Raw genomic sequence first — 16,530 nt, forward strand, 5'->3', positions numbered from 1 at the left:
CTTTTTAAAAATCTGTTTTCCCAGGACGCCTGGGTGGCTCAATCGGTTAAGCGTCTGCCTTCAGCTCAGGTCATGATCCCAGGGTACGGGATCGAGTCCCGCATTGGGCTCCTTGCTCAGCGGAGAGCCTGCTTCTCCCTCTGCTTGCTGCTCCCCCTGCTTGTGCACTCTCTCTCTCTGACAAATAAATAAATAAAATATTAAAAAGAAATAATAAAAATGTGTTCCCTTTTACTGTTTTTATCTGAGCTATAAACACAGAAGTTTTAAATCTTACAGTGGTGTTCCTCTTGACAGTGTATTCATTTTAACTCATTTCACAAAATGTCCCTGCAAGATTGTTTTAAAGGACTTTTGCCTTTTCTCAATATTTAGAGCTCTAAACCTGATGATTAACTAAAGGAAAAATTACCTTTTTTGTATTACCAAGACTCCTTAGTTGGTATATGTAATTCCCAGTGAAATAAATCTCTTAAAAATGTAGTCCTTAGTTTTCCCGGGCTAAGCAATTAAAAAAGAAATTCCCATAATGCTTATATTTTGAACTTGGATTCATTAAAAGAACTTTTTTGGAAAGATACATCTCAATAAATTATACAAAAATAATTTTAATGAAATGTCGTGCTTCCAACTAGTATCATCTAATGTTTTAACCTCAAACTATGAAATGAGTTGGTTATTTGTACAGTTCTTTTGTGTGATGGCTTTCTCAGTTTTCCGTTTAGCCTAAGACATTATTTGAATGTGCCAGAATTGCTTGCAAGTTACCAAGAGAGGGCCTAAGCTTTAGTTTCCACTTAAGAGAAGTTATTTTTACTGTATCTTAGCATGTTAGTATTTACTAATGTCCACTTATTTAGGTGGGATGGGAGTAATGACCATTTTGTGCACTTGATTAAGACATTAGGATTCATTCTTTCATTGGAAAGGCTTTCTCTGCATGCCTGCCGTGTGCCATACCCAGTGCTAGGTGCTGGGGTCGGGGGTATGGGAGGGAGAGGAGAGGGTATGTTGCCAGGGACAAGAAGAACAAGGAAGTACAGTGTGGAGTGTTAGAACAAGGCAGAACTTGGTCTGTGTGAGTTCTGAGGGGTGGAAGGGCTTTGTAGTTACACTGAAAGATCAAAATTCAGCATACAAATATGAATGTTTTCCAGGTTAGTGGATTTGAATACAAAAATTGTGAAAACTGGCTTTGGGTTTACTTCATTTACATATTTATTTTTTTCTCAAAAGTAGAAAAGTGATTAAAAATGCAGAAGTATTTTTGATAAGAGCCATCTCAATTTTAAACTCAGAGGCAGTATGTATATTCCTCACCAGCCTTCTTAAAAACCGGAACATTAGTGCCACCAGTAAAAGAGAGAAATTAACTAATTTTGCATAATCTCTGAAGTCTGTTTTCACAAGTGGATATAAAGATGACTTCTACATCCTGTTGCCTTTTGACAAGCATTATATATCACATACAGAGGAAATTGATTAAGTGTGGAGAAAAAAATACATAAATTAAATTCAGAACCATTTTCTGTTTTTCATAATAAAATGATTGCTCAAAGAATTCCATCTGATGACTGTTGAAAGCTCACTGCAGTTTATGATATAACTGATAAAATCTGCATCCTTGGCCTTCCAACAACCTTTACACCAGCAGATGGTGGGCGTAAAGATGTCATTCATCATTTATTTACAATGGACTTTATTTATTCTAGTGTCAACAGCTGCCCCAGGGAGTGGGTTATTGAATTCAAATGTGAGGCTCTGGGTTATTTGCTTCCTTTCAAATTTGTCTTCAGAGCTTAGTTGCTAGGAGTCCATTCTGTGTCCTAATAATGATTCATGTATTGTGAAGCCATTCAGTAAATTGGGTTGTCAGGGATTGCCAAAAAAGGTTTAGAGGTCTTGTTGGGGGGGTGGGGGGTGCATGTGCGTCTGGTTGACTTTGAGCGATAGTGGTATTTTGTGACTTTTTCCTAAGACTGGTGAAGTTAAGTTTTCTTTTCCTTTACACGCTCATTCCCTACATGCCCATATCCTATATATGAATAAAAAGAAAATGTAGATGACAGTTTTTATTAAAGAAAACTCTCAACCTTTTCTTTCCTCACAGGCAGGGCAAGAGTCCTTTCGTTCCATCACGAGGTCATATTACAGAGGTGCAGCAGGGGCTTTACTAGTGTATGATATTACAAGGTGAGAACTTGAAAATGTATCCGTTCATTTGGTCAATGCAGAGACTTTCTCTGAATAAACATGATTGCCAGTTATAAAAGTATGGTTTTGCCTTTATTCCCTGGCTATCTGACTTTAAAACTTGTGTGTCTTTAATTAAATTTAAATTTACTACAGAGATCTGCAACGAAATTGTTTTCTTATATAAATAAGCACCCACAAGTTAATCAATTTGGTAATATGGTTTATACATTGGAATTTTCCAAAGCAAGGTTACATTTAATTTCCAGATACTGTACTTGAGATCTGTTTCTCATTACATAAGTGGATATGGCTAAAAATAGTTACTTTTAATGGAATGTATACTGTTCATCGTACACTACTGGGGAAACACTTTGAAAGTAGTAATCAAATTTTCTTTTATATTTAGGAGAGATACATTCAACCACTTGACAACCTGGTTAGAGGATGCCCGCCAGCATTCCAATTCCAACATGGTCATTATGCTTATTGGAAATAAAAGGTAAAAAGACTAATTTAAAACTTTTTGTATTAATGATGAAGATTGTGGATAGCTGTTTATGCAATAACTGCTTATCTTACATGTTTGTCCAAATGTAAGTTATTGGTTTCTTAAATTACAAAATTTTGAAAATCCTAAGATGTTTCTTTTGGTTTTTAAAATACAGATAATAAGCTTTGTTGGAAATCATTATCGTCATCATCATCATCGTTATTATTGTAAGAAATAGTTTTTGTTGGAAGGTAAACTTGAAAGAATAATCTGAAGGAAGTTCATCTGATTAGTAATTGAAAGAAAACCCACTGATTAATTTGGAGGATGGGTCACTGTTAAATATTGTCCAAATTACTTTAAATACTTCACAGTTGAAATACGTGTGCAGAACTCAGAGAAATACTTTTTCTCTTTTTTATGACTTAATGTGAATTACGAGTTCGTGCAGTACATCTCTTAAATCAGGTTTATTTCCACTTAAAGTTCTGAAATACTTTTAATATTGTTTAGTAGTAAGGCTTTACATTAGTGTCATCCTGATGTTGGTTTTTTGTTTTAATCTTATTTCATTTTATAACTCCTGAGAGCATTATTTGCAATGAATGTCCTTGTGCTCTACATTTAAAATAATAGTACATGGGAAAAGAGTTTTTTGGCCATAGTTTCTCTAAACTTTAAAGATTGTAGGAAAGTTTTCACTAATTTTAGTTGAAAATTACAGTGGCAACCAATAAAATTAGCACTTTTAAATGTTCATACTTTTATCTTACCGGTGTTTTCCTTGTGTGAAACATGGTGAGTAACAACTTACTGATGACTTAAAATTCGTTGTTCCCCATGAGGACCTTATAGTCCCAGTATGAAAAAAGAAAAGCATAATATGTACAAAGATGTTTCTCACTACAAAATGAAATAATTATGTGATGTGATGGAGGTGGGAGAGGGAGAAACAGACCCCCTTTGGTGGTAATCATATTGTGTTATATAAATGTATCAAATCAACACATTGTACACCTTAAACTTACACAGTGTTATATGTCAATTATATCTCAATAAAAAATAAATAATCCCTGGGGCACCTTGGTGGTTCAGTCTGTTAAGCGTCTGCCTTCGTTTCAGATCATGATCCCGGGGTCCTGGGATCAAGTTCTGCATTGGGCTCCCTGCTCAGTGGAGAGCCTGCTTCTCCCTCTCCTTCTGCCCCTCCCCCCAGCTCATGCTCACTTTCTCTCTCTCTCTCTCTCCCTCTTTCTCAAGTAAATAAAATCTTTAAAAATAAATAAATAATCCCTAAATAATTTTTAAGAAAGTATTTTTTTCACAGCTATTTGATCCCCCAACTGTAAGCTGTAGTTACCACGGTCTTCCTAAACTTCCTATGTGAGATGACAACTTTCTTAACTGTAGAGTCCTTCAGTCAAAAACAAAAACAAAAAAACCCTGAATTAATGGAAGGATATACTGTATTCATTGATTGGGAAACTAAATATTTTTAAGATGGCAGGTCTTCCCCAATTGACCTAAAGATTCATTGTAATCTCAGTCAGAATTCTTTAGGCTTTTTTTAAGGAGGTAAAAATTAACAAGCTGTTTTTAAAATTTGTATGAAAATGCAAAGGTCATAGAATAGCCAGAGTTGGGGGATTTATTGGTTTCACTATACTGATTTCAAGATTTATTATAAGGTACTGTAATCAGTTTTGGCATAGAAAGAGAGAAGTCCAGAAGTATATTCATACACACACACACAGTTAATTTTTTGACAAAGGTGCAAGGGCAGTTCAGTGGGGAAAGGATAATCTTTTCATCAAATGGTGCTGGAACAATTGAATAGCCATGTATCAAAAAATGAACCTTGACCCTTACCTCACACCATATACAAAAGTTAACTTGAAGTGAATCATGAACCTAAATGTAAGAAATACAAATATTTAAAAATTCTAGAGGAAAACAATTTTAGTGACTCTGGTTTTGTCAAACTTTTTTTTTTTCTTTCAAGATTTTGTTTAAATTCAAGTTAGTTAACATACAGTGTAGTATTAGTTTAAGTGGTAGAATTTAGTGATTCATCACTTGCATATAACACCCAGTGCTCATTACAAGTGCCCTCCTTAATGCCCATTACCCATTTACCCCATCCCCCCACCCACCTCCAGTCCAGCTACCCTCAGTTCCCTGTAGTTAAGAGTCCCTTATGGCTTGCCTCCCTCTCTGTTTTTATCTTACTTTATTTTTCCTTTCCTCCCCCTGTGTTCACCTATTTTGTTTCTTAAATTACCCACGAATGAACTCATATATGGTATTTGTCTTTGACTGACTTATTTCACTTACCATAATGCCCTCTAGTTCCATCCACGTTGTTGCAAATGGCAAGATTTCATTCTTTTTTATGCTGAGTAATATTCTATTGTGTGTGTATATATATGTATACATATATATATATATACACCATATCTTCTTTAACCATTCATCCATCAAGGACATCTGGGCTCTTTCCATATTTTGGCTATTATGGACATTGCTGCTATAAACATTGGGGTGCATATGCCCCTTCGAATCATCTAGTAGTATAATTGCTGGGTCATAGGGTAGTTCTATTTTTAACTTTTTGAGGAACCTCCATACTGTTTTCCAGAGTGACTGCACCAGTTTGCATTCCCACCAACAGCGTGAGAGGGTTCTGCTTTCTCTGCATCCTCACCAACATCCATTATTTCCTGAGTTGTTAATTTTAGCCATCTGACCAATGTGAGGTGGTATTTCATTGCGGCGCTTTTGTTTTTCTTTCCTTTTTTTTTCTTTTTTTTTTAGATTTTCTTTCTTTATTTGAGAGAGAGAGCAGGGGAGAGAGGGAGAAGCAGATCTCCTGCTGAGCAGGGGGCTTGAGACCATGACCTGAGCTGAAGGCAGACTCTTAACTGACTGAGCCACCCAGGCACCTCCTCGTTGTGGTTTTAATTTGTATTTTCCTGATGATGGGTGATGTTGAACATTTTTTCATGTGTCTGTTAGCCATTTGTATGCCCTCTTTTAAGAAATGTCTGTTCATGTCTTCTGCCCATTTTGTACCTGGATTGTTTATTTTTTGGGTGTTGAGTTTGGTAAATTCTTTATAGATTTTAGAGACTAGCCCTTTATCTGATATGTCATTGCAAATATCTTCTCCCATTCCATTGGTTGCCTTTTAGTTTTGTTGATTTGTCAAACATTTTTTAAATGGGACAGAAAAAAGGCATAAAAGGGAGAAAAAACAACTGTATACTTGACCCTTGAACAACACACAGTCAAAAATTTGCATGTAACTTTGATTCCCCAAAAACTTAACTGCTAATAGGCTACTGTTGACTAGAAACCGGAGAGCAAATAGTCGATTAACACATATTTTGTATGTCTTATATATTGTATTCTTACAATAAAGTAAGCTAGAGAAAAGAAAATGTTATTAAGAACATCATAAGGGAGAAAAAATACATTTGCAGTACTATACTGTAATTTGGGGGGAGAGGCAGCGGGAGAGAGAGGAGAAAGAGTCCTAAGCAGGCTCCACACCCAGTATGGAGCCTTATGCAGGACTCAATCTCACAACCTGGAGATCATGACTTGAGGTGAAATCAAGAGTCAGACACTTGACCAGCTGAACCACACAGGCACTCCCCTGTACCATACTGTATTTACTGAAAAAAATTCACACGTAAATGGACCCTTGCAGTTGAAACCCAGGTTGTTCAGGGTTCAAATTCAACAAAATTGAAAACTTTTGCTCTTAAAAAAAAAGTTTCTTTTTTTTATTTAAAGGTTTTCTTTTTTCCTTTTTTTTTTTTTTTAATTTATTTGACAGACACAGCGAGAGGGAACACAAGCAGGGGGAGTGGGAGAGGGAGAAGCATGCTTCCCACTGAGCAGGGAGCCCCATGCGGGGCTAGATCCCAGGACCCTGGGACCATGACTTGAGCCAAAGGCAGATGCCTAACAACTGAGCCACCCAGATGCCCCCACCCCCCAAAAAAGTTTCAAAAATGAAAGAGAAGCTACAGACTAGGAGAAAATATTATAACATAAAACCTATATCCGACAAAATGTTTGTATCTAATATGAAGAATTGGTACAATTCATTAATAAAAAGATAACCCAGTTTTTTTAAATGAGCAAAAGATCTGAACCAGCACTTTACTAAAGAAGATATGTATTGTTGGCAAGTAAGCACATAAAAATATTTAACACCACTAATCATGAAGGCAATGCAGATTAAAACCTCAATGAAGGGGCGCCTCTCTGGCTCACTTGGTTGAGTGTCTGCCTTTGGCTCAGGTCATGATCCTGGAGTCCCCAGATCGAGGACCTCGTCAGGCTCCCTGCTCAGCAGGGAGTCTGCTTCTCCCTCTGCCCCTCCCCTCCACTCATGTTTTCTCTCTCTCTCTCTCACTCAAATAAATAAAATCTTTAAAAAAAAAATAAAACCTCAATGATATATATACCATTACGTATTCATTAAAATAGCTAAAATTAAAAAGATTAACATACCGAGTGTTGGCAAGGATGTAGAACTGAAACCCTTATACTGCTTTTGGGAATGTAAAATGATAGAACCACATCGCAAAACAATTTGGTGGTTTCTTTAGAAAGTAAACATACATCTAATGTACTACCTGGGCATTCCATTCCTAGATATTTATCTAATATAAACATGTTTTCATAGGGCCACACACAGAATTATACACAAATATTCTCCCAGCTTTGTTTGTAATAGCCCAAAAGTGGGAAACCAACCCACATTTCAAATAATAAGTGAATGGGTAAATTGTGATATAGTCATACAATGGAATACCACTCAGCAATAAAGAAGAATGAGCTATTGATACGTACAACAAAGTGGATGAATCTCAAAATAATTATGCTGAGTGAAAAAACCCAGACGAAAATGAAGACATATCAAGTGATTCCATTTATATAAAGTCCTGGAAAATGCAGAAAGCAGATCATTAGTTGCCTGAGGTAAAGTGGGAGGAAGGGATGGATTACAGTGGGGTATGAGGAAACCTATGGGAGGTGAATGGCTTCATAGGTAAACATGTCAAACTCATCATTTTATATTAGATGTGCAGTTTCTTTTATGTCAATTAGACTGCAGTAAAGCTGTAAAAATAGTAAGATAGCAAATAGCATTTTACTGTATTGGTTTAATTTTAGAAAGAGTTATTTTAATAGAAATCAAGGTTTGCTGTTAAGAGAAAATATTTACTTAAGTGATATTTCAATTGTAAAAGGCCAATTACTGATTACTTCTTTGTAACTGGAAATATCTATCATCTTGGCCTTTGCTCGAGGCCTTTGATGGTTATTCTTTCCTCATTTAAATTATCTCAATAAAGCTTTTAAGATTAAGACTATTGTAGGGAAACTTTAGTCTTTGTGATATAGAAGTATTCCTACTACCATTCAGTGGTGATGTGTGAAATAATAAGAGGAGAATATTTGGAGAATAAAGAGAATTTTCATACTTTTAATCTTACCAGTGTTTTCCTTGTGTCTCAAACATGGTGGGTGGCAACTTACTGATGGCTTAAATTTTGTTCCTGCCCATGAGGAGCTTATAGTCTAAATGTAAAAAAGAAAAAGCATATTATATACAAGAGGTGTTTCTAATGATTGTAGGTGGGTGGCCCTTATAATTAAGAGTATAGTAGCTATGGAAAGACATTTTAAGGAAGAAACTAGGAGAATGGAACAAAGAATGTATGACATGCAAAGAGTGAATGGGAATGAACAGAGATAAATGAGGTGATTATTATTAGATGAGGTGAATTGGGGTAGACATGGAAACAGGGAATAGGCAATTTTTGAATTAGATGCATTAAGCAGTAGGTAGCCAGTGAAGGGATTTGAGAAGGGCAGTGACCTAGTCAGAGTGACAGATGATACAGATTTTTCTTACTATGGCATTTTAAATTGGTTATACAAGAAATAGGAAGCAGAGTCTACAAAGATGAAAAATTCTTAATAGTCAAGGATTATAATACAAACCTTAAACAAAAAGGGGGTGTGAATTAAGAGAATGGTTTAGGAAAGAAGGGTAATTAAGTAATGAAAACAGTTTAAATGTTTTATTTATGCCTGGAAAACTGAAGAAACAACCAAAGTAAAGAAGGGTGTGATTAAAAAAAAGATCATGCATCCTAAATTGCCACTTCCTTTTTTTTTTTTTTTTGAACAATCCCTCAAAGGTACAAGTCTTTAACCCTCTTTGCTAAGATAACATTTGCAAATGCAAATGTAATCAGAGATAATGGTATGGAAAACAGTAATTTTATCCCCAAATACAGTATTGTTTAAATAAGATACGGCATAAGCTTAAAATAGGATAAAGGGTACTTAAGGGGAGAGGTGTTTTCTTGAAGATTTTGTGTAATTGAAAGCTAATTTTCCCTTAAGAATGACTGTCAGATAAGGGGGCTGAATTCCAGGAGCATGTTACCACATCACTGTTGCTAGTGTTTTCCCCCCATTTTTTATTCTTACTAGAATATGAGCTCCTTGAGGCCTGTGGGGGTTTGGGATTTTTGTCTGTTTTGCTGAGTAGTCTGTCCCCAGATACAGGATAGGGCTTGGCACACAGGAGGCCCTCAGATTATAGTTGAGCATATTATCCCTACCTATGCTATAGTATTTGTAAGCTTAGTTTGTCTTCCTTTTTGTTCTCATCTTACCACTAGTATTTCATAGCATGGGCATCTAAACAGCATGTCAGATTCTTGTGGTTCCCTTTGTAATATTGTATATCAAACTTTCTAACATTTCAGGATTTTAGGAGTGTTTTTTGAGCACTTGCACCACTAAATGCTTAGATGAATTTTTATAAATTGTAAATTATTTTTAAAGTATAACAACTGTGAAAGTTACAAAATCACTCAAAAGTTTCAATTACATAAACAATGGTTACTGATAATGAGCTAAGTGACAACTTTGTAAACATAATTGACAGCTCATCTGGTCAGCCAGCTTTAAAGGTATCCAATTCCTGGTGAATTTTGTAAAGTTGAAACAGTGATAACAACTTAACACTAGGTGGATAAGACTTTAACATCTTTGTTTTGTTTTATCCCTAATTTGTGTGATGTCAGTTTGCATAAAATACCACCATTCTTTATGCTCAGTAAAAATAGTATTGTAAAAGACTGCAAAATGGGAAAATGATCCACAATATACAGTAAGTGAAAAAAAGGCAAAATACAGTCGTGGGTATGAGCATCTTCCAGTAGGAAGAAATAGCCAGTAATAAAGGAATAATATAGAATTGTATTCAAGATATTAATTACCTGTGGAAATTGAAATTATGGGTAGTTTCTTTGTATTTTTCCATATTTGATAAAAACTTCTTCAATTATTACGAGAAGTAATCCTTGTAGAGCACAGTGATCCAGATGGTGATTCTACCTCCTCCATCAGCTCCTCCTAGACTGTGAACTTGGTGGTTTCGCCTATCCTCTGTTCTTTCATTTCCTCATCTGTCAAGTGCATTAAATGAGATAATCCATGTAAAACACTTCACAGTGCCAGTTTTATACTTTATTCCTCATCATCCAAGGACATGGTTAAGTGAATTGTGATGGGATATTATTAGTCACTAAAAATCGCGTTTATGGAAAAGATACAATGATACAGACCCTAATATTAAGTGAAGAAAGTTAGGACATGAAATTGCAGATATAGCATGGTTATGCATATATGTGAGAAAGGTCACTCTCGGGTAGAAAAAAAACAGGGCCGAAGAAGAAAGATTAAGTAAGTCAGTTTTAGGGTGACTACACTATAGAGTAACCTTACACAGGAGGTAAATCAACTGTAACTTGATTTCATTTCTCCACAGTGAAGAAATCTGATATAAATGTGTCAAAATAATGTCAGGGCTAGATGGAAGTACATGGGTATTCTATTATTCTCCATCCTTTTTTGTGTGCTTAAAATATTTTATAGTAATAAAAAATACTTTATAATAAAGTTTTAAAATTTTTACAGTAAAACACACTTGAAAGAGACCACTACTTTCCCCCCACCTTACTAATATAGTTCCCATACGATAAAAATGAATACTGTGCTTTCCCCCAAAACTTCTAGCTTAGACTTTTGTTTCACTCTTTTTTTTCTATTAACAGTTTTACTAGGAGTTAAACCAAGTAAGATTAATAATCTAATTAATGTGTCTTTAGTACTTTGGATTTTATTAAGCAGTTTCCTAGAGCTTCTGGAAATTATGTGATTTATTTTTAAATCACATTCATAGAAACTCAGTCTGGCTGAAAGATTAGACTAGTGTAGCTCTACTCTCTTGAATTATTATTTTGAGTAAAACGGTTCCCTTCTTTGGGAACCTACTATAATCAAGAGCAAGGTGTTGGGTAGATGTTCCATTTAGGTTTCTCTACTTTTAGTGTTCTAGGACTCTAACTCAGAACCTTCTCCTTTTGGATCGTTTGTTTGTTGACACTAAGCACTGTGTTCTAGCCATTTGACCTTCATAATACCTGGAATAATGCAGTTGATTATTACAGGTTAAAAATTAATTGAAAGAATAGTCAGCACAACTTTGAATCTTTTGGTACACTTTCCACAGATACCTCTATTTATACTGTAATGGTTAATAATACGGCCTTTTATTTCCTATGTTTAGTGATTTAGAATCTAGAAGAGAAGTAAAAAAAGAAGAAGGTGAAGCTTTTGCACGAGAACATGGACTTATCTTCATGGAAACTTCTGCTAAGACTGCTTCCAATGTAGAAGAGGTAAATAAGAGGCCCTTCTAAATGTTCATCATCTTCTCACTTAATTGAAATGTATTGTATACTTTAATATTCACTTATTGATACATCTTCCATAAGCTTTTTAGTCTTTGAATATCACAGAGTAGGAAAATTTCTTCTGTTTGAAATGCCTTGCCTTGTAACATTCATCTTAAATCAGATTCTTAAATAATATTCTGAGCCTTCTCTTGAAGCCAAAATTCTTTAACACATCTTTGCATATATTTATCTTAGAGGGAAAAAATGAACACTAATGAAATTTGGAAATGTATCAAGATACTAAACATTTGTAGCTATTTTTTCTACTTTTGCTTAAATAGGGAAGGTATTACATTATTTCTTTGTAACATTATACAAAGTGTGGGAGTTCCGCCATCTTTAATAAAATTTAAAGTATCTCAGTTATTTCCATTGATCAGCCTGAACTGCTACAAGTTTTCTGAACACATCATGTTCTTTTTATGCTTTCTGTATTTGGATATGGTATTTATATACTATACATAGATGAGTAGATAATTATCTCTAAGGTAAAAATATTGCTACAGTCTATTTTGTAAAAGGCAGGAAAGATGCTAAAAAAATAAGTAGTTTGCCTAGAGTAATGCTGTACTTCCCACCTTCTGGGTAAGTATCTTAGCAGCTACAAAAAGGGAATCTAGAAAATAAATGATTTTAAAATATCATTTTTCTAAGGATAGCAGAGAATAAGATGTTAGGCAGCAGCTAACACTATGCCTTTAACATAGTAAACAGTGAGTAAATTTTTATTAAGAATATACTTGGGGCTCTTCTAATTAACTTTTGAACCTAGAAATTGACTACAGTAATTCAACAGCATTGGTATATTCACTGGAAAATTCTAAAGTATGATATTATACTTACCTATACTTGATGAGGTGCTCATCATTTCCTACAGCCACCAGTTAATGCTTTATTTATTGCCAGTAATTACAATTTGATAACATACAAGAGTAATATTGCACTTTGCACAATGAACCCAGAGAGAAATTTGTTCTCTTTGTTCAACTTAAAATAGGTCAAGCTGCCTGTTTCAGAGAGGTGTTGTATTTGGAAACCATAATAGCCAATGTGTTGTGAGGATTTCAAGACCTCTGAAACATATCCTTATGGATTATTATTGATTTTCTTATTGATTTTGAGAACCCTAAGGCCAAAATTGAATACATTTTGATTTAAAAAAACTCATACTATGAGGCGCCTGGCCGGCTCAGTCAGAAGAACATACAACTCTTGATCTCCGGGTTGTGAGTTCGAGCCCTATGTTGGGTGTAGAGATGACTTAAATAAATAAAACTTAGGAAAAAAAAAAACAACATACTATGAAGTCAAATGACAAAACATCAAATACTAGAAAGTAATCATAGATTTCTAGTTCTGTTTCTGATGCCTTTGTGTTCATTTTCTTTATTCTTAACTAGTAACAGGTATTTGTAAGCAGCAAATTACTATTCTCATTTGGCTGAACACTTAAATAAATTCCATTAATGTTTTGGCAGCACTTATTACAGAAATTCTGTGTTAATAATAAAAATAATTGTTTAAATTTGATCTGGGCAGGAATTTCCTATACTCATGAGAGAACTTATGTAAATTAATTTGCTTCTCAGAAACCAAGGATATTAAGAAATAATCTTTTTTAATTCCATTTTTAAAAGATTCATAGACAAGCATTACATAATATAATCATCCATGAGATTTTACCTAAAAGCTAAAAATATTTCATGATCAAGTATTTTGAGAAGGTGGAGGACCATTTTGTGATCCACAAAGGGCAAAATCAAATCTGAATCTCTACATGACTTAGGAACTGATTGAGCATGAAAGCAATAACCAGAGGGCTTCAGCATCTAGAAGAATGGAGTAGACTTCCTTTCACCTCTTCCACCTGCCAAGTACAGCTAGAACTCTGAAATATTGTATGTAAAACAATTACAAGAAGACTGAAAGGCAGAGGGAGGAAGGTTGACCAGCTTCGAGGCCTTGGGGTCTGAGGAAGGTGACACAGCAGTGATTTCCCTTGGTTTTCTTCAGATTGGGTTCTAGAGAAACTGGCAATCCAGAAAAGCCAGAAGGTGCAGGTGGAAAAAAGAAGCCTACTTTCTAGCCAAAGGACCAGGAAAGCCTAGCAAGACAGAAAGCTTTTAGAAAATAACCATTCTACTATGGCCAAACAAGGCAGAAAAAATTATGGTGCTGCTTCTACCATCAGCTTACTTTAATGAGGTTTTCCCGTACTCATGATTTTCCTGTGGGATTGGTGTCAGAGAAAGCCAGCAAAAGTATAGGTTTAAGTAAGATCCAGAGTCTCGTAACACAGTACCCAAAATGTCCAGATATCATTAGAAAATCACTCTTCATACCCAGAACCAGAAAGATCTCAAACTGAATGGAAAAAAAAAAAAAATCAATAGATGCTAATAGCAAGATGACAGACATGTTAGAACTGACAAAGAATTTTCTAGGCAACCATCATAAAAATGCCTCAACAAACAATTAGCATTGCCGGGCACCTGGGTGGCTCAGACGGTTAAGTGTCTGCCTTCGGCTCAGGTCATGATCCCAGGGTCCTGGGATCGAGCCCTGCATCGGGTTCCCTGCTCAGCGGGGAGCCTGCTTCTCCCTCTCCCTTTGCCTGCCGCTCCCCCTGCTTGTACTCTCTCTCTCTCTGTCAAATAAAAAATTAAAAATCTTAAAAAAAAAAATTAGCGTTCTTGAAACAAGTGAAAAGTAGTCTCAGCAAAAGTAATACAAATAAGAAGAACCAGATAGAAATTTTAGAACAAAAAATATAATTAACATAAAAAAGGCTCAGTGGATGGGGTCAACAGCAGAATGAAGGGGACAAAGGAAAGAAATAGTGAACTGGTTGATAGAAAAATAGAAATTACTCAGTCTATACTACAGAGAGAAAATAGACTGGGAAAAAAAATGAGCAGTGCGTCAGGGACCTGTGGAACCATAACACAAACTCTAACATTGTGTTACCAGATTCCTAGAAGGAAAGCAGAACGAAGATGGCTCTAAAATACTCAATGACCAAAAACTTGCCAAGTGTGGCAGAAGACATAAACCTAGATTTAAGAGGCTGAGCTAACTCCAAACAGGATAAAACCCAGATAAATCCATGCCACGCCAAACTTCTGTCCACGGTCAAATCTCTGAAAGCTAAAGACAAAGGAAAAATTACAAGAGCAGTAAGAAACTTACCAATTCAAATGACAGCAGTTTCTCATCAGAAACAGTGGAGGTCAGAAAGAAATACACAGCAATTTCAAGAGCTGAAAGAGAATAATTTTCAGGATGGTAGAACTAGCAAAAATACCTTTCAAGAATGAAGAAAAGTGAAAACATTAATCAGGATGAAAGAAAGCTAAGAACTTATTAATAGCAAATCTACAAAACAATGGCTAATGGAAGTTATCTAACAGAAATGAAATAAAAGAAAGAATCTTTGAAGGAACACCAGTAACCAAAAGTATGGATAATTACGATAGATTTTTCTTAAAACATTTTAAGTCTTATAAATTGTTTGACAAATGAAGCAGAACAATGTCTAATGTGTTCTTGATGTATGTACAGGAAATACCATGGTGAAGAAGGGGATATCAGGGGAGGTAAGGGTACTGTAATATACTATACTTCACCTGATTTGGTAAAATTGACAACATTGGTAGACTGTGATTAAGTTTTTTATATATATATATATTAAGTCTTATGTATATAAATGCAATATCTGGAGTAACTACTAAAAAATATACAAAGAGATACACTAATAAACAATAGGTAAATCAGTATGAAACTTTTAAAAAGGTTCAAATTAACCCTCAGAAAGGTAAGAAAAAGAAAACCAAAGCCAGCCACAAAAAACAAAGTGGCAGATGTAAGCCCTCACATTGTAATAATGACATGAAATGTACATGATCTAAATACACAAATCAAAAAAAATTGGCAGAGAGGATTAAAAAACATGACCCAACTATATGGGTGTCTATAAGAAACTCACTTCAAATATAATGATACAGGCAAGTTGAAAAGAAAATTATTGGAAAAGATATATCATACAAACATTAATCAGAAGAAAGCAAGAGTGGCTCTATTTATATCAAATAAAGTAGACTTAAGAGCAAAGAAAATTGCCAGAGACAGAGTGGGACATTATATGAGTCTGCCAGGAAGACATAGCAATCCTAAATATGTATATATCAAACAGTAGAGCTGCAAGATATGTGAAGCAAAAACCAGTAGAAACTGGAACTAAACTAAACAGTGGAATTAAACTAGAAATCAATAATAGTCTCCAATTATGATTATGGATTTGTCTATTTCTCCTTTCAGTTCTATTAGTCTGGTTATCAATAAGTGATAACTGGAAAAAAAATCTCCAAAGACTTGGAAACTAAACAACACACTTCTCTGTGTCTAGCGGACATCTTAAAGGAAACTTAAAAATACACTGAACAAATAATTAAACATGGGCAAAGGAGATCCTAAGAAGCCGAGAGGCAAAATGTCATCATACGCATTCTTTGTGCAAACTTGCCAAGAGGAGCACAAGAAGAAGCACCCAGATGGCTTCAGTCAACTTCTCAGAGTTTTCTAAGAAGTGCTCAGAAAGGTGGAACACCATGTCTGCTAAAGAGAAAGGAAAATTTGAAGACATGGCAAAGGTGGACAAGGCCCGTTATGAAAGAGAAATGAAAACTTATATCCCCCCTAAAGGGGAAACAGAAAAGAAGTTCAAGGATCCCAATGCACCCTCCTTCGGCCTTTTTCTTGTTTTGTTCTGAGTATCGCCCAAAAATCAAAGGAGAACATCCCGGCCTATCCATTGGTGATGTTGCAAAGAAACTGGGAGAGATGTGGAATAACACTGCTACAGATGACAAGCAGCCTTATGAAAAGAAGGCTGCTTAGCTGAAGGAAAAATATGAAAAGGATATTGCTGCATACCGAGCTAAAGGAAAGCCTGATGTGGCAAAAAAGGGAGTTGTCAAGGCTGAAAAGAGCAAGAAAAGGAAGAAGGGG

At 35.2% G+C, this 16,530-nt stretch overlaps 1 protein-coding gene and 1 pseudogene across 2 annotated transcripts in view; both read left to right on the plus strand.

Moving 5' to 3' along the window:
* Window positions 1-16,530, plus strand: part of RAB2A (RAB2A, member RAS oncogene family) — an 88,045-nt gene that overhangs the window by 47,771 nt on the left and 23,744 nt on the right. For both annotated transcript variants that reach the window (XM_006729454.3, XM_031023880.2), the window contains 3 exons: window positions 2,111-2,193; window positions 2,603-2,695; window positions 11,355-11,466. In XM_006729454.3, coding sequence (XP_006729517.1) covers window positions 2,111-2,193; window positions 2,603-2,695; window positions 11,355-11,466 — 288 coding nt within the window. The remainder of the gene's footprint in view (window positions 1-2,110; window positions 2,194-2,602; window positions 2,696-11,354; window positions 11,467-16,530) is intronic.
* Window positions 11,473-16,530, plus strand: part of LOC145720904 (high mobility group protein B1-like) — a 12,843-nt pseudogene continuing 7,785 nt past the window's right edge.

The sequence above is a fragment of the Leptonychotes weddellii genome, chromosome 4 (assembly GCF_054177405.1).
Source record: "Leptonychotes weddellii isolate Sample4059 chromosome 4, ASM5417740v2, whole genome shotgun sequence".
NCBI lineage: Eukaryota > Metazoa > Chordata > Mammalia > Carnivora > Phocidae > Leptonychotes > Leptonychotes weddellii.